The sequence below is a fragment of the Bufo bufo genome, chromosome 2, assembly GCF_905171765.1.
Source record: "Bufo bufo chromosome 2, aBufBuf1.1, whole genome shotgun sequence".
NCBI lineage: Eukaryota > Metazoa > Chordata > Amphibia > Anura > Bufonidae > Bufo > Bufo bufo.
In genome coordinates, this window is record NC_053390.1 from 323,955,098 (window position 1) to 323,980,127 (window position 25,030).

The 25,030-nt window shown below is 39.5% G+C and overlaps 1 protein-coding gene across 4 annotated transcripts in view; it reads right to left on the reverse strand.

Moving 5' to 3' along the window:
- The window catches only part of ERCC6L2 (ERCC excision repair 6 like 2), a 154,929-nt gene that overhangs the window by 28,990 nt on the left and 100,909 nt on the right, over positions 1–25,030 (reverse strand). For all 4 annotated transcript variants that reach the window (XM_040416985.1, XM_040416986.1, XM_040416987.1 and 1 more), the window contains exons 16-19: positions 23,912–24,064; positions 16,150–16,230; positions 7,303–8,170; positions 5,267–5,421 (exon numbers count right to left, since the gene is read on the reverse strand). In XM_040416985.1, coding sequence (XP_040272919.1) covers positions 5,267–5,421; positions 7,303–8,170; positions 16,150–16,230; positions 23,912–24,064 — 1,257 coding nt within the window. The remainder of the gene's footprint in view (positions 1–5,266; positions 5,422–7,302; positions 8,171–16,149; positions 16,231–23,911; positions 24,065–25,030) is intronic.

Below are 25,030 nucleotides of genomic sequence, written 5' to 3' on the forward strand. Positions count from 1 at the left end.
GGGTGCCTGTGGCCTACCTCTTGAAGCTCATCAAGAGAATGCCAAGAGTGTGCAAAGCAGTAATCAAAGCAAAAGGTGGCTACTTTGAAGAACCTAGAATATGACATATTTTCAGTTATTTCCCACATGTTTGTTATGTATATAATTCCACATGTGTTAATTCATAGTTTTGATGCCTTCATAGTCATGAAAATAAAGAAAACTCTTTGAATGAGAAGGTGTGTCCAAACTTTTGGTCTGTACTGTACATTCACCTGTGTTTGTTTTTTTGTTTTTGTGATATTTTTGCATCCCGGACATTTTTTACAAGGGAAAAAGCCTTTCAATCTACCATCTATTCTACAGTCTTTTTTATTATTTATATCATTCCTATTTATTTTGTTCATGCCAATGCATTTACTAGTTGGTGCTATGGTGTTTCCGATGTTTCTGGCTCTGCGGTAGGTGAATCTTGGGGCCTTTGGGATAAGGTCTCCTATTATTTTATCTCCTTTTAGGACTTTCCAATACCTATTGATTATTTTCTTGAATTTTGAGACCTGGCTGTTATAAGGCATAATTATTGGTGGGATAATCCACATTTCTTCTTTCTCTGGATACTTATTTTTTCTTTTCCCGTCCTCCAGAAGTCTATGTCTGTCTAAATGTCCTATCTCTGTTCTACATCTTATTAGTTTTCCCTGGTCATATCCCTTCAGTTCAAACCTATTTTGCATACATTTTGCTTCTTCTTCATAGGGTTCTTTTTTTGTGCAGTGCCTCCTTATTCGCATAAACTGTTTATAAAAAATGGCCTCAGTTATGTGGAGAAATAATGGGTAAACCCTGTCATAATAAGGTACTGTTCCATGAAGAAGATCAACAGGACAGTTATAAGGTCAATGCAGAGATAAAGTCTCAGTTTTTTGTTTACTAAAGACAGCATAGTTAACATACACATTTTTTTACTACTGGCTGGAGTAGACAAGTTACTGGTAAGCAGTGAGAGTGACAATGTTCTTACCGGCAGGTAATCTGACCGGAGTTTCAGTTTTTTACAGGAACATGTTTCTGTAGGTTGGTACCGAGATCTCCATAGTGCAAGCACAAATTATTGTTAAGCCTACATTGGTACTCTTCTTTGGACAGCCTGAGCCTTTCAGTTTGCATAGGTTCTTCTTGAGAGGCAAGTGCTAAAAATTGAAGTGGTCTTTGAAAATTTTAAGCTAGCCAAGGCACACTAGAGATACTGTACAATCAGTTTGCTATTGTCTTTCCTGGAACCTTATGTCAATAAGGTTGGCTAAAAGTATTAGATCATCCAGAGAAGCAGCCAAATCTGGTCCAGCTAGTTCATGTTTAATGTGATGAGACTGTACTTCCCAGAAAGTAGCTACCAGCGCCTCATTATTCCAGTTCTATTCTGTAGCCAAAGTACGAAAATAAATGGTGTACTGTCCCAAAGTAGAAGTACCTTGACGGAGATGAAGCAAAGAGAATGCGTAGACAAAGCGCAATCAGGTTCTCCAAAGACTTTTATGAAGGTTTCATGAATGTGAGGCACACCGGACAAAAACAGGATTGCTCCCCTCCAAAGTGGAGAAGCAGGTCAGTGCTTCTCTGGACAGCAAAGACTAGATGAACTCCAACTTTGCTCTATCAGATGAAAAGGGATATGCCAAGAATTCAAAATCGATGTTACATTGGTTAATAAATTCTCTTTGTGTTGCGATCATAGTGAAGAGGTAAAGGCAAGTGTAGCCCAGAACTGAAGGAAGATAGCAGTGACACTGAGCCAGCAGATGAAAGATGAGCTACAGTAGCAGCTGAAGTAGGAGTCGTCAGTTCATCCAAATGAAACAAGTAGATGGTCTTGGTGGCTTAACTGGTAGACAGTTCTTGAGCAATGTCAATGACCTAAAGGCCTGAGAAAACTAACATGAGGCCTACCTGTATAGTGGATCCTCTGGGTTGCCACAGCGGTCAGCAAATCTGGTGTACAATTGATTGTCAATGGCTGAAGTGAGCAGAAACTAGTTTGAAGTAGCAAACTCAAAAGATATAATTCATAGTCAGGGCTGGCAGAGTTCATGCAATATGATAACCCAGGCAGACAAGAATAAAGGCAAGCGTCAGAAATTTAACGTCAAGAGCAGTGCAGATAAATTCAAGCACTACAGAAACAAACTTATTGCTCTAAAAAACAGCACGGGGGGAGGGGTCCTTAAATATCAATGAAAAATAATAATTTTTTATAAAATAATGAAGAATAAATAATTATTTACAGGAAAATAATGAAGAATAACATAACCTTTGTATATACGGTACTTAGTAGTGGCCTACATATAAAATGATGACAGAGAGCTTAGTGTGCTCATTTACACCACACTGCAATAACAAAGAAGGGTTTACTAATAATCCTGATTTACTACAAAGGATCCTGTTAAACGTCTGTCAGACCCAGAAAAAGAGCCAAGTGTCTGTCATCCAGGTTAAAGGATCAAAGAGGTATTCTGGTAGGTACAAGTTACCCCCTATCCACAGGATATGGCAGGGATCAGAAATCCACAGTGGTTGTGAAACTACAATTCCCAGCAGTCTCAATACACTTCTGTGGGAAGTCCGAGAACAGCAGACCAAGTGGGCATGCTGATAGTCATAGTTTCACAACAGCTGGAGTGCTGGAGGTTGCCTACCCCTGGGATAGGGAGTAACTATCAGATCAGTAGGGGTCCTACCGCTGGGACCCCTAGCCAAGCAGAGTGCTCGGCTATCTCTGGAACTCCCATAGAAATTAATGGAGGGACCGTGCGCATGTGCGACTGGCCGCACCGGTCATCTTAGGGGGGCAGCAAGGGGCCTGCAGGGAGTACGGGGTCCCCGTTCTCTTGATCGCTAGGGGTTCCAGCGGTAGAACCCCCATTGATCTGATAGTTATCCCCTATCCTATGGATAGCTGATAACTTGTATCCACCGGAATACCCCTTTAAGGTATTCTCTTATAGTGACACTTGTCCCAATTTAAAAAAAAATACAGATCTGGTTTTTTCGTGCCGAGATCCCTCTATACTTTGGCTTGAGCGCTTACCACAGAGGTCGCGTGACAGCTGGTAGAAAACAGAGGACTGCAACCTTCCCCCAATTCAGTCACCACATTTCAGTTGCCATAGTGATTAATCCTGAATTGAATGGATGTCTTTGTACATTTCATTCAGCAAAACTTTATGTAAACTTAAATGAAAATCAAGCAACTGATTGAAAAAACTTGTACTGTCGGGTACAGTACTGAGGTTGTGACCAATAGACCTTGTATAGTTAAGAAGTAATGTAATGCTAACTCAAGTTAAACTCTTTTTCCATAATGCCTCTCTGGCTCATAGTTAATTATTCTAGACATTCTCATCTTTTCTGGATTAGGTAAAAAAAAAAAAAAAAAGTCAGGGGAAAGTACTCCGGTAAAATTATAATTTCAGGCATTTAAAAAGAATCTTTCACTTGTTACTTTAAGAGTGAAATTCTCTTCTGTACTGTACCTATGATCGCAACAATATTTTATACATTGATATATCATTTCTGGAGTTTCTATGCCACATTCCCAGTCCAAATTTTGTGTAGCAAACTAGTAACGTGAACCACAAATCTCAAACTCTCATATTGCTTACTCAGTGATACACAAAGCACACACTAACTCAATCACTGTGTCCAACCATTATTGTTCACCAACATACGTCTTAAAAGTATGGATAAAGTATTGTGCAGAAAATGAACTTCCTGACACTTTTCTGCTGTTCTTTTGCCAAACTCAGTGTCACCAGTCAGATACCAGAGGTATCAGTATCGGGCCCCATACTTTTCAAAAAGGCTTTCTGGGAGTTCGATATGGATGTCCTATCTTCAGGATAGGTAATCAATATACGATTGGTGGGGCTGCCAGGACTTGGACCCCCAACCAATCAGCTGTTTAAAGAGGCCACTACGCTCCAGTGATTCCTGTGGCCTCTTCCAAGGCCAGTGACATCACGGTCATTGGTTTCATGGTTTATTTGCAGCTTAGACTGATTTAAGTAAATGGATCTTAACTGCAATACCAAGCACAGCCACTATATAACGTACAGCCCTGAGCTTAGTATGCTGTGAGGAGGCCGCAGAACTCACCGGAGTACAGTGGCCTCTTCAAACAGCTGATCATGTCTGTGCGGGGACTTGGACGTCCCCTTCAGATACTCATGACCTATCCTAAGTTCTATAAGACCATCAACACAGAGGAGAAGAATATAATACAGCAGAAGGATTTGGGAAAGTTGGAGACATGGTGGAAGAAATGGCAAATTAAGTTTGGTGTGGATGAATGTAAAGTTATTCACTTGTGCCGAGTAAACAAAATGAACAATTATGCAATAAATGGTAAAACACTGGGTAAAATATCCAATGAAAAAGACGTGAAGATAGTGATCAGTAATTTAACTTTAGAATCCAACAATACAAACACTAGATAGAGCAGCACAGCCAAAACCTTCAATAAAATTGGGTGCAAAAGGTTGGACCAAAACTTTAGGTAGTTTATTCATTCAATGACAATGGTTCCATAGACGGATTGAAAGGTCATTGAACACTGGGTTAATAAACTACTTTTTAGTGAAGATATTTTGGAGTGCTGATCTTGCTATTTTTTTGTTTTTAACTTTAGAATCCAGTGCCAAGGAGACCCATTTTCCTTCTCAATCACCTGAATCTCAAGAGAATGTGGGTCATACAACGACCCAAAGTAACCAAGTCATTCTACTAAAGAACAGTTAAAGAAGAATTAAGTTAAAGTTTTGGAATATCAAAGTCCTGACCTTAATCCAATAGAAATGTTGTGGAAGGACTTGAAGCGAGAAGTTCATGGGAGGAAACCCACCAACATAACAGAGTTGAAGCTGTTTTGTACAGAGGAATGGGCTAAAATTTCTCCAAGCTGATGTGCAGGACTAATCAACAATTACGAGAAATGTTTAGTTGCAGCTATTGCTGCAAAAGGGAAGGGGAAGGGGGGGGGGGGTCACACCAGACATTGAAAGCAAAGGTTCACAAACCTTTTCTACTTACAGACAGGACATTGGATCATTTTCCGCAGTAAATAAATTACGAAGTCTAATATTTTTTACTCATTTGATTATCTTTATCTACTTTTATGACTTGTATGAAAATCTGATATAGTTTTAGGTCAAATTTATACAGAAATATAAAAATTCTAAAGGGTTCACAAACTTTAAAGCACCACTGTATATGAAGTAGATTTACTTACCTCTACTACATGCGCTGTCACATTGGCGGGAAGCTGAGAAAACTGATTTAGCTCAAAAACATCTCGTACTGCCCAATGACTCATGTGATTCTCTGCTTTACTTGATCCAACCACATTTTGATTTGAATGCATATAGGCAACTTCTGCAACCCCATCTGAATTATAAAAATATCAAGAACCTTTTAGATTTATTTGAGCTTTTTAGAAGGATCATATTTGACACATTCAGGAAAATGTGCTTGACTAAAGAAAACTACTTTAAAGTTCAATGGAAAGTTCACCTGAAAATATCTTCTGATATGTCACTGAGATGTTGAAAGATGTTATTGGTGGGAGTCTAACCACTGTCCTCTCACCCCACCAGTTGCTAAAATGAAGGGATTGCATGTTACTGAGCATGTAACTTTGTTTCCTGACTTCAGGACCTTTGGATCTCCTAGACCTTGGATCTACTTTTTATTTATTATGTATTTGAAAAAAGTTTGCTGCACTTCCAGCTGCAAAAAATGTCAGGTAATGAATTTCTCTTAATCCAAATTTGTAACTTATTTAAAAATTAACCATTGTATTTTTTGAGACCTGGCCTGCAGCCCACCATACTTCCCTAAGCATTCTCACAATATTATTGAGATTATTTCCCTGCCTGTACTGGCTGGAAGTGCAATAGGGAAAAGGCTTGGTAAGTAAATTGTTCATTCTATCTTCACTGTGTTATTCAAAATGGCATCACCCATTGTATATATCATGCAAGGGTAAACTTACGGCTCAGATTTGGAAGCTGTATTAACTACTCCGTCATATTTTTCATAGAGCTAGAAATATGAAAATATTGCTAAAACGTACAGTATACCAGCACCTCTTAATCAATGTGCTGGATCTCATGTCATTGCAAGGTCTGTTAACCCCTTAAGGACCAGACCAATTTTCCTTTCTACCTTCCAAAAGGCACATTCACTCATTCAATTTTTCATTCCTTTTTTCAATTCGCTGTGGTGGACAAGGTGACCAAAAATGGCACATTGCACATTTAAATTTTTTTCTGTTGTGGCGTTTCCTGCACCGGCAAAATATTTTCAGAAGTGGTGATGCCCGTTATGCTTAGATTTTAGTTATTTGAATGTGTAACATTGGGAAAGGGGGGTAATTAGAATTTTTGAGATTTTTGTGTTTATTTTTTAACCTTTAATTTTTTTTTGCCTGAACTTTTTAGTCCCCTTAGATTGCTTGTACCACAGACAGCAAAGGCATACTATTGCAGTCTATAGGATCCTGACCACTGCCTGTGAAGCTATGCCTCTGACATAGCTTTCAAGGCAGTTTGCTATGACAAGACTGGGAACCTTCACACGGGGCTCAGATCAGTAGCTATTGACAGTGGTATCTGAGGACTTAAATGACCAAGATCTGTGTCATCTCCAATCCCGTTTACCGTCAGCTGGTGTCAGATGTATTACAACGCCAGCCCCCGCCATGTATGAAGTGAGATCAGCATCAGTCCTCTTCATGAAACAACTTAACACTTATGGTGTACATGTATCTGTTAATGGGAACCTGTCAAAAACTTTATGCTGCCCTCATTGAGGGCAACAAAAAGTAGAAACAAACACACTTATTTCAGTGGTCTGTCACACATGGGTTAATACTAAGTGGCTGTAGAAATCATGGGTCCTTGGGCATGAAAAAGAGTAACAGATGCATGGTTATTCTTGAGAACCCTCTCTCCCCTCCCACCTGATGATGATTGGCAGTCTTCTCCTTAGTTTTCTCAGTAGGAGAGACCTGCCAATCTTTAGCAGGTAGGTGGGGAGAGCAGATGATCGTAAACAAACGTGACTCTCCTCAGGCAGCTGTGACTCTTTTACAGGCCTGTGCTGCGATGATTATAATACCGGGTGAATCACCACTGAAATCAGCTGTCACTGCTTTATGCTGACCTCAGTGAGGCAGGTTCCATTTAAGGGGTTAAGATTGGTGTATAAAACAGTGATCTTTATAAATGGCGCCAATTAAGTTTAGTAAAATTGTAGAATAATTACCTAAAATTTGGTCGAAAGTCCCCATATTCTCCATTTTAATTTTGTTTTCATGGGCACAATGATCTTCATTCTTCCTTACATATTTCCATTTAAAACTTGGGTTCGGTTTTCTAAAGGTTCTGGTTTTAAGCGTTTGCTCTTTGTTATTAATATACATCTTCTTGGTCAGAAGCTGATCCTCATCGGATGAAGAAAATGCTTCTATTGTTTGAGAATTTCTTTCTGCACCTCTATTTTCATGACACTGTTCATATTTTAGGTTTGAAAAATGTGATTTATCTGACAAAATTTTATTTGGTATTGGAATATCATCAGACTCATCACTGATGCAGTCATTACTAGAGTCTGTTGCTTGGTGGATACTGGATTTTTCAGACTTTGGAAGCATTATTCTTCTTCTACTACGGACTTGTGTAGGAAAGACAATGTCATCACTTTCATCTGAACTAAACCTGGGTTCCACCGCTGTAGGTTTGGCTTTAGTAAACTTCGTCTTACTTTGGACTGAGGAGTCTGAGTCTTCCCCAGAATCAGGTGAAATGCTCCAGTCAATTCTGTTGACTTCATGGTCTTTATCAGAACTGAACACACAGTTCTGAATAGTCAATGCTTTGTTGTCACTCAAATTACTGGTGGAACTTTTAGAAAGTTCATCCTGCTTCTTGGGGCTTTTCTGGAGAAGTGCTGAAAGTCCACATTGCTGCAGTGTAAGTTGCTTTCCATTTTCAGCTTTTATAGAGATTTTATGGCCTTTTTTATTTTCCCTAATATCATCATCGCTATCACTACTAAAATCGAAAGCCTCTTTCTGAATCTGTTCATTTGAATTCACATTCATGGTTTTCTCACCACCATCAGCAACTGGCTCCTGCAAATAGATTACACTGTGTAAGCAAACAGATTCTACAAAGCCAAAAGCCCAGAGTCTACAAATGCCAAAAATATGGGAGTACACAAAATCTATATTTGTTATATTTAGAACATATTCCCAGTTATAGATATGGAGATGGATAGATGGAGATAAAGGAGTAACCCAACAGGGTTTAGCCCTTAGTAAAGATTTTTAGCAACCCCAATAAACATAAAATTCAAAAAAAAATATTAAACTCAAAAAAAAAAAGAAAAAAGCATATACTATTTTATTTATTGCAACATGCTTCCCTCGTCATACTATTTAGCATGACAGCATATTGAACAATAATTAAGATATTTAGCAGGCATAAGTGAACTGGTAACAGCATCAGTACCTCAGTAGTCCTGAGAACAAGAAAGCATAAAAGCCTTTACATCCAAGTGCTTTTTATTCAGTGATGTGTCCTAGCATGTAGTATGATTTACAGCATGGAATAAATTAATCTTCAATGCACTCCTCCAACATCTTAAGTTATATGATTTTTCCAACTAAACAAATACAGGGCCAGAACACTACATAACCAAGCTATTTGCAAGGAAAACATACAACAGGGGTGGACCAAAGGGTCAGCGATCTAGAGGCCAAAAATTATGGTGATAAGTAATAGGCATGTTCTATAATGCTTTTAACAGTGAACTCTTTCATGACATCATGCAACTGAAGCAATTGTGGCAAAGGGCATAATATTTCATCAGTATGTTGCAGGCTATTTTGATATTAAAACAACCTTCCATTATTTTAAAATGTGAGACGTGTACTGTATATGAAATATATTCCCCGAAGCAGAATGTAATAACCAAAGTTTAAATAATTTTAGCACAGTGTGTAATGTCCCATGAGGCATTACATCATTAAAACCTTGCTATATTTCACAATCTAAGAATACCAATATATTATAATGGTTTTGAGGAAGAGCAAATCAATTTGTCTCATTAGCAGGAACTCTTCACCTGTAAGGGGCTGTCCCCACAAATGGAGAAGCACTCACATGCCCGTACATATAGCCTGGCCCTGACAATCTGAAGTCTGCAGCATTGCTCCAAGTAGCGGCGCAGGCTCAAAGCTCAAATTCGGCTTCAGGACCAGTGACTGTGCTCACGCTGCTACCGGAAAAATGGTTTTAATGATGTAATTCCTCCCTAGTCTTATACTTTCACCTTTTGTGTTTAAAAAATAATGCTTTCATCTAAAGAAAACGACTTTTAAAGTTAAGAGTAAATAAGGAGAAGTGCCAAGGTACTGGAATTATGTTGAATGTACTCTTAGGGGGCATTCACACGACCTTATATATTTTGTGGATCTGAAAAACACGGATACTGGCCACGTGTATTCTGCAATTTACAGATTAGCAAGTCCTGCCCTTTGTTAGAAATGCCCAGTCTTGTTTGCAAAGGGGACAAGAAAAGGGCATGTTCTATTTTTTACTGGGCTACGGAACGGATATATGAATATGGACGGCACACGTTGAGCTGCCCACATCTTTGGCAGCCCCATTGAAATGAATGGGTCTGCATCCGATCCGTAAAATAAGTGGACCGAAAATACAGTTGAGTGAATTTCCCCTTAGGGTGCTGCCAAACGACGCAAAAAATGCACCAAAAAATGCATATTGTTTTTTGCAACAACATACTGTGTTTATGGTGCATTTTCTTCCAGGAAAGGGAGAACACAAAGCGAAACTGAATTAATTACAAAATATAGTTATACAGTTAAAGGGTTTATTCAATGTCTAAAACATGCCCCCCAATACCTAGGCCTCTCAAATAGATTATACTTACCCCGCTCCCAGGAACCTGCGTCGCTCCTGATCCCCGCATGGCCGCTGCATCTCCCTAACACGCGAATCAAAACATCCGGCGACGGGGGGAGCAGCCAATAGCAGGCCACAACGGAGACAAGACTCCCTACCGTCACCCACGAGTCTCTTTGCTGGACACAATGCTGCTATTCTGCGTTCCAGCTGGCCCCTGAACTACCAGTTAGAAAATTAATATCTGACTTCTATGGAACACTGTTGTGTGCATGACCTAACATAACATAGTAACAGTTTATAAGGCTGAAAAAAAGACATCTGTCCACCTACACTCGAAAAATTAGAATATCGTGCAAAAGTTAATTTATTTCAGTAATGCAACTTAAATAGAGTTTAAGGCTTGAAATATCTCGCTTTGCATGTAATGAGTCTATCTCATATATTAGTTTCACCTTTTAAGTTACATTACTGAAAAACATGAACTTTGCACGATATTCAAATTTTTCGAGTTTCACCTGTAGTTCAGCCTGTTATCCTGTAAGTGGATCCAGAGGAAGACAATAAACCCCCTGTTAGGTAGAAGCCAATTTTCCTCACTTTAGGGGACAAAATTCCTTCCCGACTCCAATAAGGCAATCAGAATAACTCCCTGGATCAACAACCCATCTCTAGTAACTATAATTATGGTATTATGGTATAACTATTAATTATGATAATCCTAATTGACCAAAAACAGGAAAGGTTTGTTCTGATTTCATGTCAGATATTGAGAAAAACATGAGTCTTTGTCATGTGTCTTTTTATATAGTGTATGTAAACTTCTGGTTTCAACTGTACATCCAGGCCCCTCTTGAACTCTTTTAGTGAATTCACCATCACCACCTCCTCAGGCAGAGAGTTCCATAGTCTCACTGCTCTTACTGTAAAGAATCCTCTTCTATGTTTGTGCACAAACCTTCTTTCCTTCAGACGCAGTGGATGTCCCCTGTGTAACTTCCTACAGCTTTATAATAGAGTTTTCAGCTTTTATTGCAATTAGATCCTCTAATGAAGACTTAACAATCACAGTATACAGTATCTAAGCTGTAAAGTGTTCTCAAAGGTAACTTTACCCTGGAGAAAATAAGACTAAGGAAATAAAAGGAGTGTGTACACTGCGTGCAGAATTATTAGGCAAATGAGTATTTTGACCACATCATCCTCTTTATGCATGTTGTCTTACTCCAAGCTGTATAGGCTCGAAAGCCTACTACCAATTAAGCATATTAGGTGATGTGCATCTCTGTAATGAGAAGGGGTGTGGTCTAATGACATCAACACCCTATATTAGGTGTGCATAATTATTAGGCAACTTCCTTTCCTTTGGCAAAATGGGTCAAAAGAAGGACTTGACAGGCTCAGAAAAGTCAAAAATAGTGAGATATCTTGCAGAGGGATGCAGCACTCTTAAAATTGCAAAGCTTCTGAAGCGTGATCATCGAACAATCAAGCGTTTCATTCAAAATAGTCAACAGGGTCGCAAGAAGCGTGTGGAAAAACCAAGGCGCAAAATAACTGCCCATGAACTGAGAAAAGTCAAGCGTGCAGCTGCCAAGATGCCACTTGCCACCAGTTTGGCCATATTTCAGAGCTGCAACATCACTGGAGTGCCCAAAAGCACGAGGTGTGCAATACTCAGAGACATGGCCAAGGTAAGAAAGGCTGAAAGACGACCACCACTGAACAAGACACACAAGCTGAAACGTCAAGACTGGGCCAAGAAATATCTCAAGACTGATTTTTCTAAGGTTTTATGGACTGATGAAATGAGAGTGAGTCTTGATGGGCCAGATGGATGGGCCCGTGGCTGGATTGGTAAAGGGCAGAGAGCTCCAGTCCGACTCAGACGCCAGCAAGGTGGAGTACTGGTTTGGGCTGGTATCATCAAAGATGAGCTTGTGGGGCCTTTTCGGGTTGAGGATGGAGTCAAGCTCAACTCTCAGTCCTACTGCCAGTTTCTGGAAGACACCTTATTCAAGCAGTGGTACAGGAAGAAGTCTGCATCCTTCAAGAAAAACATGATTTTCATGCAGGACAATGCTCCATCACACGCGTCCAAGTACTCCACAGCGTGGCTGGCAAGAAAGGGTATAAAAGAAGAAAATCTAATGACATGGCCTCCTTGTTCACCTGATCTGAACCCCATTGAGAACCTGTGGTCCATCATCAAATGTGAGATTTACAAGGAGGGAAAACAGTACACCTCTCTGAACAGTGTCTGGGAGGCTGTGGTTGCTGCTGCACGCAATGTTGATGGTGAACAGATCAAAACACTGACAGAATCCATGGATGGCAGGCTTTTGAGTGTTCTTGCAAAGAAAGGTGGCTATATTGGTCACTGATTTGTTTTTGTTTTGTTTTTGAATGTCAGAAATGTATATTTGTGAATGTTGAGATGTTATATTGGTTTCACTGGTAAAAATAAATAATTGAAATGGGTATATATTTGTTTTTTGTTAAGTTGCCTAATAATTATGCACAGTAATAGTCACCTGCACACACAGATATCCCCCTAAAATAGCTAAAACTAAAAACTACTTCCAAAAATATTCAGCTTTGATATTAATGAGTTTTTTGGGTTCATTGAGACCATGGTTGTTGTTCAATAATAAAATTAATCCTCAAAAATACAACTTGCCTAATAATTCTGCACTCCCTGTATGATTTACCCAGGGGTGTGCTGCCAACAAACAAATAACGATGTTTGATGCCCCATGAAAGATGTAGTCACCGAATGAAACAAGCCTTTGCTCATTCTTTGGGCGTTTTGCGTTACCTTTACACAGGACAATTATTGCAGAAAAGCATTTGTACAAACAAACATTCGTCTTCAGTAATTGTTCTTGACCAGTGTAAGGCTACTTTCACATATGCGTTTTTGCCTAATCAGGTAGGGATCAGCAAAAACACTTTTGTTTTTGATAATACAACCAGCTGCATCCATTATGAACGAATCCGGTTGGAGTTGCTGGAATTGATGATGAATGTTGATTCAAGGATCTCTTCAACTGCCAGTAAATGGTCAGGAAGGAACATTCCCACTGTGGCAAACTGGAGTCCATTTTAATGCCACTTTACTTAGAAAGTTGTGTTGGAGATTTAGCAATATCCAATGAACCTCTTGGCCTTTGCTGATAGTAAGGGCTTAAGCAATTTAAACTGTGTTTTCCATAAATGACATTTACATAATTTGCCTACAAGGTCCGCAATATATTTTCTGTCCACTCAACAATGGGTTGAATTGTCATCTCAAAAATGAGTTTATGTTGTACATGTCAATGGTCATCACTACTGACTCCAACACATCTGTTTATTACATTTTTTGGAAATCTATGTCATTCCCCTTATGAATGTTTGTGAAGACTGAATAAGCCATTTAATGGAATTCAAAATTGTATGCGCAATATGTTAACAAATAACTAAGCAATGCCATAAATTGCAAGGGTTTAGAGTAAAAGGCTGTTTGAAGAACTATTAATATCGGACTGCTAGATATGCCTCTTTCTTTCCAGATCTACCAAACATCAAGCACACATTAAGCCCATAACCTGAGCTGATGTAGACTTCTGTCTTTATTTTCACCAGAAAAAATGTATCGTGCCTGCATGCCCCTCCCATGCCACGGCCCTTTTCGGAAAGTGGTGAGGGTGGCGTACAAATGCAATTTGCAACAAAATTTTGCAGTGGCTGAAAGGATTAAATGCCATGGGCATCTTTGACATGGAAAAAAAATGATGTTTACATCTGTTAGTGCAACTTTTTACTCAAGGTAATCACTAAGTTTCAGTCTGTAACCTTCCTTCCTTCATTCATCATCAGATCCATTGACAATCATTTTACAAACTGCTCCTAGTTTCAGACGTTTGTCATGTGGCGGTGTCCTTCCCAGTAAAACATGATGGGATTTGTGTGTCCAGGCTGCTGCTGTCTTCACCCTACTAACTTCGTTGAGTGTGCTCTCCTCCATATCTACAACTTGTCTGAGCCGTCCTCCTTGGAACCTCTCCACTGTGTACAACCTCCCTGCTATTATCTCTGAGAGAAGGGAAAACAGAGGGAGCCATTAGATACAAAAGCAGAGCTCTGAATGATTTCAGATTCTTCAGGATCACCAGCTAGGGGACAGACTTGGTAGCCTTTGGTAGGAAGTTTTCAATTAAGATTATTTCAAAAGTTGCTTAATTTTGTGTTTAGGAAAGGAATGAACAATGATGTCTTGCCTTTAAAACAGTTAAAAAGCCATTTTAACTAGATGATATTCCCTTATTATCTATTGGTTTATTTTTAGGTCACTAGCATAGCCATTTTTATTTGACCCTTAACAATTAGATGACCATAAAAGTCAGAACAGCTCTTTTTTTTATCCTGAAAAGGGAATAAAGACTATACTTATACTTCCCGTAAAACCATGATATGTCTTTGGACAGAGATCTTAAGAAGTTTATATATCTAAAGAAAACAAATCTACCATTGTGTTTCTGCAGAAGATGACAAACGCATAGTCACAATGTTTTCTTTACTACATCTACATGATCACAGCTTGGGACTTACAGGATTTATTCTATGCCAGTGACTCACTAGGGTGAGGTGGTAAAACTTGATCTGTCCATATATCAAAACTAGACTAAATATCCTCACACATCTGGAAATCTGGCAGAAAGTTACATTGGTTGAAGGCAATGGCAATATTGTCATCTGTTTTGATTTCTAGTGAGCTATATAAATGTGTGTATTTAGCTTGTGGCACAGACACATCGTAATGATCAGCGGGTGGTAAAATGGAAGAGATGCTGTGAACAGAACACATGAAAGAAACTCTGAACCAAAAACGCAACTTGCCATATTTAAAAGAGCTAATAATGCCATCAACAGCTGCATATCGAAAAGCACTAGGATTCGAAGAAAACTTAAAGAGCATCTTGAAATTTTTATAAATAAAACGGTTTAAGCTCAAGTTATAAAAACTGTAATCATGTCACAGCATTCAGTTCAAGAAATGTAAGATGGCAATGTATACAATTCAGGCTGCTGTGACTGTAATCCAGTGCATTATTATCAGGACTACTTTGCAGTTTATTGGGGAAGTAATTAAAAAAGCCATTAAAGTTGATATTCAAATAAGCATATTATACTGAAACAAGAGCCATAGATGTGGTGTGAATTTGATCCTGCATTTTTTTCCCCTTATAAAACTATGAATAAATATAAAACAATCACAATTGCAGTATACATGCACAGACGAAATCAGGACAGTGAAAATATCCAAAGAATTGGAAATGGTGCATAATACAAAAAGCAAAGTTCCTACCTTTTAGATCATGGTTTAACAGTGTTTTAAAGGAAAAAAAATAAATACACAAAGGACAATACCTTTTCACATGATAATACAAAAGTATACAGGATGAGCAGTCTTCCTTCAAGCTGTTAGTTATACCTTATCATAGGAAACCTGGATAAAAGTCATGGCCGTAATTAAAGACCCCATAGGTGTTGGGCCCCTCACCTACCATGAGCAATTTATAATAAGGGCAGAGTCTTCTTATGTGACAAAGACACCAGGTCCAGGTACAACTGCTACCATTGTACCCCTGGGCAGAAAATGTATCTTTGGTGTTTTACCACCCCTTATTTTTTTAGAGTCTTGGTATTGGTACATGTAATTACCAGTTGTATTCTTGTGGTTACGACTAAAAGATTATTTATTTTATTCATTTCGATTTCTCTTTACTATGGGCTTAGGAGTCGAGTGGCTGGGGTCCCCATTTTCGCTGCATCAGAATGGTTTCTCAGTTCTTTCTGTACCTCTCATTGATAATACCAGAGAGCTACTTCACCAATAAAACTGATCAAAAAGCCGCTGCTGGGGTTGGGGACCATGAATGTGTCAGATGGAAACCCCCGTTTAATGTTGCATATTACAATTCTACTGAATGATAGCCTTAAAGTCCAGAGTTGCAGTCAGCAAGATAAAGTATGGTATATTAAGAAGTAACTTAGCTGACCTTATATAATGTATTGCTCTGTGTTGCTTTATAGGAGAGTTTATAGCCAAACTTGCACAGTCTGTAATGTTGAACTATAATGAATGCTGAGGTCGAATGTTGCCTTTAGTTCATATACACATACAAAGATGAAAGCTTACCATCTTAGTATCATCAGAACTTGACTGCTGACCTAGATACATTGTGGCACTTTTAATTCCAGCTTCCACTTGACCTTCGCGCTGATTCAGCACATGTAAAAAAAAAAAAAAGTTTCACAATAGAATTTGTATCACCTCCATTTCATCTTTATTTTACACAGTGATGTACAGACACACCAGCACCAATCTCAAGCTAAAGTCTGTCCTGTCAATTGGCCATGCTGTGCTGTATCTAGTACACGGCTTGAGGGAGCGTTGGAAAGCTGAGGCATTCTCTCTTTTGGCCAAGCTGCAAATCTCTGAACAAAACACCAAATAGTTGTTTTTTTTTTGCGGCACAATACAAAGTGTGAATTCAGTTGACTTTCCAAAAGAAGCCAGTGTGTGTACATGAGAAATAAGACTATACCTGGCCAACATATGAGTTGTAGTCACCAGTTTCCCTCTCCAGGCGCTCTTTCTGATTGTCAGTTTTCCCTGAACTCCGCTCTAGAGTAGGCTATGACGTCACCTATACACTGTACACAGAGAAGAGGAGATCCTGCTCCCCATCTCCCATATACATTCAGAAACAAGAGCAGCAAGCATATTATACAGCAGAGCAGAGTAGTGCAGCCATGAATCCGGGACTGGGAGAGGAGGAGTGGAGGAGCTGACAAAGTGGTATATTACAATGTTTCTTATTTTTGCCTGTACTATAGATATAGGAACACATGATTAAAACAACAGGTACTCTTAATGCACACGATACATACCATGTTGTATATTTAAAACAAAATACAAAACACAGCACGGTGGCTCAGTGGTTAGCCTTAGTGCGTTGCAGCGCTGGGGTCCTAGGTTCGAATCCGACCAAGGACAACATCTGCATGGAGTTTGTATGTTCTCTCCGTGTTTGGGGGTGGGGTTCTCCGGTTTCCTCTCACACTCTAAAACACATACTGATAGGTAACTTAGATTGTGAGACCCATTGGGGACAGTGTGATGCTAATGTCTGTAAAGCGCTGTGGAATATAGTAGCGCTATACAAGTGCATATATCAATAAATCAATATGAAATACTGAGTATACTCCTATTTATATGTATGCAGGCAGCATATACAATATTACGAAGAAAGGTATTTTAGACCAAATAGATAGTGGCACATATTATTTGAAGAGAATTTTTTGTACATTTTATGTAGATTTAAAAACAGAATTTTTTGCAAAAGGTTGAACAAAAGCAGGTCTCAATGAACTTAAAAGGCACCTGTCAGCAGATTTGTACGTATGAAACTGGCTGACCTGTTGCATGTGCACTTGGCAGCAAAAGGCATCTGTGTTGGTCTCATGTTCATATGTGCCCGCATTTCTGAGAAAAATTATGTTTTAATATATATAAATGAGCCTCTAGGAGCAATGGGGGTGTTGCCTGTTCACCTAGAGGCTCTGCTCTCTCTGCAACTGCCGCACCCTCTGTACTTTCATTGACAGGGCCAGGCAGTGAAAATATCATTATACCTGGTCCTGTCAATCAAGAGAGGGTGTGGCAGTTGCAGAGAGAGCAGGGCCTCTAGGTGTAACTGCAATGCCCTCGTTACACTTAATTTCCTCAAAACTTTTTCCTCAGCGATGCAGGGACATATCAACATGATACCAACACAGATGCCTTCAGCTGTCAAGTGCACATGCAACAGGTCAGCAAGTTTCATAGGTACAAATCTGCTGACAGATGCCCTTTAAGTTGATTGAGACTTTTGACAAAGTCTCAATCAACATTCACTTGTAAGCTCAAGTGAATGTTCTGATTTTCTTGAACTTGTCAGCGCAAAATGTAGTAGAATCTGCTGGCAGCATGTTATACAACAGATTTATATATAGTTTTGTAGGAAAAGAGTCAATAAAACTTGTAATTTTATCCAATTAAATCTCTGATCTTTCTGAGCTCAATAGAAGAATGGGCCATCTTATCAGTGACTGAGAGCATTTAGTGTATATAAGTGTACACAAGTCCACCTGAGGCCTCCTTGAAGCCTGGACCCCTGGGGTTTTTTCTCCTTTGCTATCTGACAGCAGATGGCTGGGGGGTAAGAACATATTTTGCATATACACTGACTGTGTACATGCAAAAGGTGACTCAAATGAAAATCAGGGCTGCCAGTAAATGATAATCCATATTCCTCACATGGTCGTAAACTGCTGTATGGGCAGACGGCAGAATTCTAAAGGAAAGGAGCGGCATCTGCATTTTCTAACATGGAATCTGCTAAAAAATAGATTTTAAGGGCCATAGCTTTATTTTTTTGTTGACTGAGCTGTGTGGGGGCTCCTTTTTTGCGGGATGGGCTGTAGTTTTTAATGATACCATTGTTGGGTACATATGACTTTTTGATTGCTTTTTATAAAAAAAAAATTATGAGGTGAAATTGGCTAACATTGCAATTCTGCCAGTGTTTTTTATTTTTATTTTCTATGGGTTTCTCCGCGTGGTATATTCGATAAGATACTTTTATTTTGTGGCCTGACACAGTTATAGTGATACCAAATTTACAGTGATCCCTCAACATACAATATTAATTGGTTCTGCGACGAGCATTGTATGTTGGAAAATGGGTAATTGGTTCTAAACCTCAAAAATGTCAACCCGGAATAAGAAAAAAGGGACATTTGAGGCACATTAAGCATAAAATTAATAGAAATAAAGCAGGTTCTTACCTTTAGCAGTCAGAAGAAGCTTCTGGATCACTCTCTACATGTATGGGAGCATCTTCAAGATCTTTTCTTGGCCTTTTGGTACTGCTGAAAAAAAATATCCAGCGTAACTTGTTTCTGGCATTTTTTCTGAAGATTCTTGAAGTAGCTCAGCACCTTGTCTTCATAATCACAGGTTTTAAGCTCAGGAAGAGCGATGTCTGGGTGTTTTCGGACAACACTCTTCACAACTTCCCAGGAAGAAAACAGATTCTTCATCTCTTGAGCTGTGATAACATGGTCATCTTCACAACACTCCTCTTCTCCACTGTCATGCTCTGTTGACTTGTCAAGTTCAAGTAACTCTTCTGTAGTCAGTTCGCTCTCATGGTCTTGAATGAGCTCTTCTACATCATCTTTATCAACTTCCAGACCCATAGATTGTCAATTTAGCCCAATCTCCTGCTCAATCTCATTTTCAGTATGAACCACAGACACAGTGGCTTCATGCACAACAAAAGGTCACAAAGGTCTCCAAGCAGAATTAAGGACACGAATAGAAACATAATTTCATGCACTCACAATTATCCTCACACAGTCCAAGATGTTAAATCTTGTTTTCCAAAACTCTTTCAATGTCAAGTTTTTGTCTGCCTCAGTCGCGTCAAAGCATTTTGCAAACATCTTCTTGGTGTACAGTTTCTTGAAGTTTGAGATGACCTGTTGATCCATAGGTTGAAGAGGAGGAGTGGTGTTTGGAGGTAGAAATTTAATTGCGATTAAATTAAATTGGGCCTCCAATGATTCTGCCAGTGCTGGGTCATGACCAGGAGCGTTGTCTAACAGCAGCAGTGCTTTTAGCGGCAGTCTATTTTTCTCCAGGTATGATTTCACTGAAGGACAAAAGACTTCCGTTGCCCATTCATTAAACACATGTCTGGTCACCCAGGCCTTCCTATTGCAGTGCCACAACACTCCTAAATTGGCTTTAATGACTTTCTTCTGTTTGAAAACTCTAGGGGTATCAGAATGATAAACCAACATTGGTTTTAGCCTAAAATCCCCTGATGCATTAGCACCCAGCAGGAGGGTTAGTCGGTCTTTCATTGGCTTATGTCCAGGAAGACTAGCTTCTTCTCTGGTGATGTATGTTCGCTTGGGCATTTTCTTCCAGAATAAGCCAGTTTAATCGCAATTGAAAACTTGTTGTGGAAGGTAGCCGTCATCATCCATAAGACGTTGAAATTCCAGCTTAAAAGAATCAGCTGGTTCGCAGTTTGAGCTAGCTGCCTCTCCATGTCGTATCACATTCTTCACCTCACATCTTTGCTTGAAACGTTCAAACCAACCTTTGCTGGCTCTAAACTCTTCATAACGACTTGTACCAGCGGCATCACCACTGGACTCTGCTATTGCTTTTAGTTCTTCAAAAATGCATTTTGCACGTTCACAGATAAAGTTTCCTGGAACAGCGTCCCCTCTCATTTGCTTTTCCTTAATCCATAAATACAGCAACCTCTCCATCTCGACAATAAGATATATGCTTTTGTGCACTGTGGCTGATTTGTCAGTCACTTTAATGCTGTTGATTGTAGAAATGGTTGATTGTGAGAAACCATACTGTTGCACTAAAACTCGCTTATATTCATGCCATTGTAGTGTTTTTTTTATAATTTCCTGTTTTGTAATAGGAATTTTATTTTTTGCCTGTTTGGGAGGAATAATGTCTCTTCACACTTTAGGTGCTCTATAGAAAAAAAATATTTGCCACTGTTAAAAAGAATCCTCTATGGTGCTAATTCCACAGCTAAATGTGTGTGTATGAGGGGAAGGGGGGGGGGGGGGGGGGGGGCTTTACTGTTCAGCCTGATTCTGGGGTATTTTATAGTAAAATATATGCACAGTGTGCTTGTGTACTGTATAGTACTCTACAGTATGCATAGAGGCTCACCGTTTTACTGTAGATTAACTGTTCAGCCAGCAGCTTCTGTGTCACTCTCCACACAAAGCTCACGGCGCAGTCCTATAGCACAGTACTATCGCAGTAAGTGAAGGACGCTCGCCTGCTGCCGGCTTCCTCACTGCGTCGAATACGTCACAGAGCTCCCTGGAAGTGAACGGTGAGGAGACGGAGCCTCTAGGTGCTGCAGCAACGCCCCAATAGCACCTAGAGGCTAATTTGCTAATTTTTAAAGTTAGTTTTCTGGGCGAACGGCGGCATGTAGGCAGATAAAAATTACACAGTTATGTACTGCTGACATTAGCACATCGCTAATGTCAGCCAACAGCCCTAAGGTATCCTATGTTGAGCCTGTATTCAACTTACGATGGCCTAGGAGAGGCCATCGTAAGTTGAAACCATCGCATGTCGAGTACATTGTAAGTCAAGGGATCATTGTATATTGTTTTATTCATGGTATACCACTTTTATATCATAAAATCACTTTTTATTAAACTTTTTTTTTTTTTTTGCATCACCGAATCAAAGACCCCTAACTTTTTAGATTTTTCCGTCAATGTAGCTGTGTGAGAGTTTTGTTTTTTTGCAGGGTGGGCTGTAATTTTTACTAGTACAATTTTGGGGTCTATATGACTTTTTGAGCGCTTTTTATTCCATTTTTTAGGAGGTGAAGTGGGCAAAAATTACATTTCTGTCAGTGTTTTTTCAATTTTTTATGGGATTCTTTGTGCGGTATATTTGATATGATAATTTTATTCTCTGGGTTGATACGGTTGTGGCGAAACCAAATTTGCACTGTTTTTTTTTCATGTTCTACGACTTTTATATCATAAAATTAATTTTTGTTAAACATTGATTTTTCTGTCAACATAGTTGTATGAGGGCTTAATTTTTGGGTGATGGGCTGTAGTTTTTATTGGTATCATTTTTGGGGTGCACATGTCTTTTTATTCAATTTTTTGGGGAGGTGAGGCAAAAAAAACAGCAATTCCGCAATAGTTTTTTATTTTTATTTTGTATAGCGCTTACCACGCGGGATTAGTACCATTATCATTTTATAGATCAGGTCATCATAGACGCGGTGATTCCAATTATGTGTAGTTTATTTTATTTTTTTCCCCATTTTTTTATCTCTTATAAATGAACGGATGTAGGAAAAGGCAATTTATTTTATTTTTAATTTACATTTTTAACTTTTTTTTTTTCACACTTTTTTTTTTTACCAAGTCCCATTTGGATCTTGAAGATCCAGTGGGGCTGATGGCTGTCCTATACTTTGCAATGCTATTGCATTGCAAAGTATAAGACTATCAGTTTTACACTGATAGATGGCAACACTGGACGCCTTTGCAAGGAGTCTGGTTGCCATAGCAACCAGTGGGCCGGCATCACATACAGCAGGGGGACTGCATCAGGGGGAACAAATGGGGGCAGGGCCAAAAAGGAGAGGGTACAGCCAGCATGGAGGGGGCACGGATGGGGCACAGCCGGCACAGAGGGGGAACGGCCGGACACAGATTGGGGCACAAATCAGCTAATACCTGATTTCAGGCTCTGATCTGCAGAGTGCAGATCAGAGCCTGAAACCAGCATTTTTACAGCGCTTGGATTAAAGCGCTGCCATAATGTTTATATACGTGCTATCTGCACGGGATATGTGCTCTATGACATGTTGTCTTTCATTGTGACAAGTCCTCTTGAAAGTTCAACAGCCATATCCAAAGAGAGCAATACACAATACAGTATTATAGCCCGGACAGGTGTCTTTGTAAGGCTGGGTTCACATCTGTACTAGTATTTCCATTTTTCTGTCCCAGTCTAGAAGCAGAATAAATAAATAAAAATGTCACTGTCGGATCAGTCGTATGCTGGAAATGAGTAGCAACCGACGGACCCCATTGATTATAAAGGGGTCCACTGGATTTCTATCAGAAAGCTCAATATATTTTACCAAACAAAAAAGCGCATCATGTTGCACTATTTTTTCAGGATTTTTAATGGGATCTTTTATGGAGGCCCCTAATGCGGATGTGAACATAGTGTAATCCAAGATCGGTAATCTCAGCAATGGATAACTAAAACAAAAAGTAGTAAATCTGCATTTATATTTTTAGATTCAATTATTTATGCTAGAAATAGCCTTGGACCATGCAGCAGTATGCCACACAGCTCCATATGGCCTGCATGGTAAAAGAACCATATTATGTGGTGACATAAATCCCCCATGATATCCTATGCACACGTCAGACAAACTTCAGCAGAGTTCCTTTCTGTAAATGCTGATTGTGCATCGCAAGCGTGGCATGAACAGAGCTTAATCTACACAAACAGTTGAGCTATACTTCCTGATTAAGACTTACAGCATACATTACATCCCATTCTCCTTCACAGCTGCATTCACAATGCTGCTGAGTTCAAATCTCCCAGTAATCTCGACCTGTTCAGTGTCTGATGTCTGCTTTTCTGGAAACTGTAATGTCTACTGCAGTACAGTACAGAGCTTTAACCTTACGAAAATATAAAAATCAACAGAGCTAAGCAAATACTGAGCAAGTATGAGAAAAATTGATATTTCCACTCAACAGCCTGAAGAATTGTGAATGCTCTGGTGAGGAAAACGGGCTGTCAATAGTGCTGGACTTCAAGGTCAGCGTAAGAAAAAAAAAAAAAAAAGAAGAAAATTGCAAAGTTACTTAACGTTTATTTATCGATTATGGGCGACATTTATTAAGAGATATTTGCCACAATTTTGGTGTATTAAAGTCGCAAATTTTGATGCATGAAATTCTGCAGCAAAATCTGGAACTTTTCCGAAGTGGTGAAAAAAAGGGGCATGGAGCAGGCAGGCGCGGCTCATTCATCATTTTCTATGCTGGTTTTTGGCGTGGAAAATGGCTTAAATCTAGGGAGCTGGTGTAAATTTAAGTCTGTCTCACGGTCTGATGGAGGAAGCGCCAAACTTATGTAGAGGCCTGTGCCGCTACATAACGTTGAAGCTTCCTCCAGCAGTGCAGAGGGACCTAAGACCGGCGTGTCCCCCTTTATCTTTAAATTAATGAGGGCATTTGTAATGGAAAAATCCAGAAAATTACAGACAATAGCTAAAATATCAGGAAAAAAAGCCTAAAATTACCTCCAAAATATCCCTTGTCAGACAGGTTCCTTGGGTTCTAAGTTTGAACAGGTTGTGAATACCGAACAATTCTCCTTTATGCTCCTTCGATCCTTGTACAGCTTTAAAATAACGTTTAGCATTCTCGCTCCCAATTGCCACACAGTGAAGTTGCTGTGAAACACAACAATGTAAATGTGACTTCAATATAAGTATCTAATACTGTAGACACGCAGTTGCAAAAGACAGGAAACAGAAAAAAATGTAATCTTCCAGTAATCAGTGATGTGCAATCTGCCAGGTGCACATCACAGGAAGGATTAACTGACAGACTCAACCTGAAATCTTAAACTATTACGATGCAAATGACCTCCATCAGCCAAAGCAAAGACTCATTGGATTTGGCTGATATGAGCTAATTTGCATACATTTTTCTCATGGAGCATTGCCTGAAAATAAGTCCCAGTATATCACTGAATCTCTTCAAGGAAAGCCAGTAAGCGCCCAAGCAGATCTGTTAGACGTAGTATATGAAAATATGAAGGTATTTTCAGTAATACAATAAATGAGAAGTTCTGCGGCTGAATTCACACGGTATTTTGTAGCTTGCTGTATACACCAGGAAAGCTCACGGGACATTAATATCTCCCTATTCAACAGATGAATGCCAAGAGTGTCCTTTAATGCCTCTATCGGATTGGTATATGTCAGCATATTTTTTTCAGTAGCATGGAATAGTGCAATCTGCAAGAGAATTTTTAGTTACCGTATTTTTCGCCCCATAAGACGCATTTTCCCCCCCAAAAGTGGGGGGGAAATGGCCCTGCATCTTATGGGGTGAATACTAATTAACGCTTCTATTATGGAAGCGCTAATCAGTACCAGAGGACTGGGAAGCGGTGAAGGCTCTGTACTCCCCACTTCCTTGTCCTCGGCTGTGCTGTCGCAGGAGGTGAGGAGCGGCAGCGTCTGGAGCAGGAGAGGGAAGTGGGGTTTTTATGAGCCCTGCGGCATGGGGGCTGATGAGAGGCATGGGGGCTAAAATGAGGCAATGGGGGCTGATATGAAGCAATGGGGGCTGATATGGGGGCTGAAGAGAGGCATGGGGCTCTTATCTGAAGTCTGATTGGTGGTCATTCA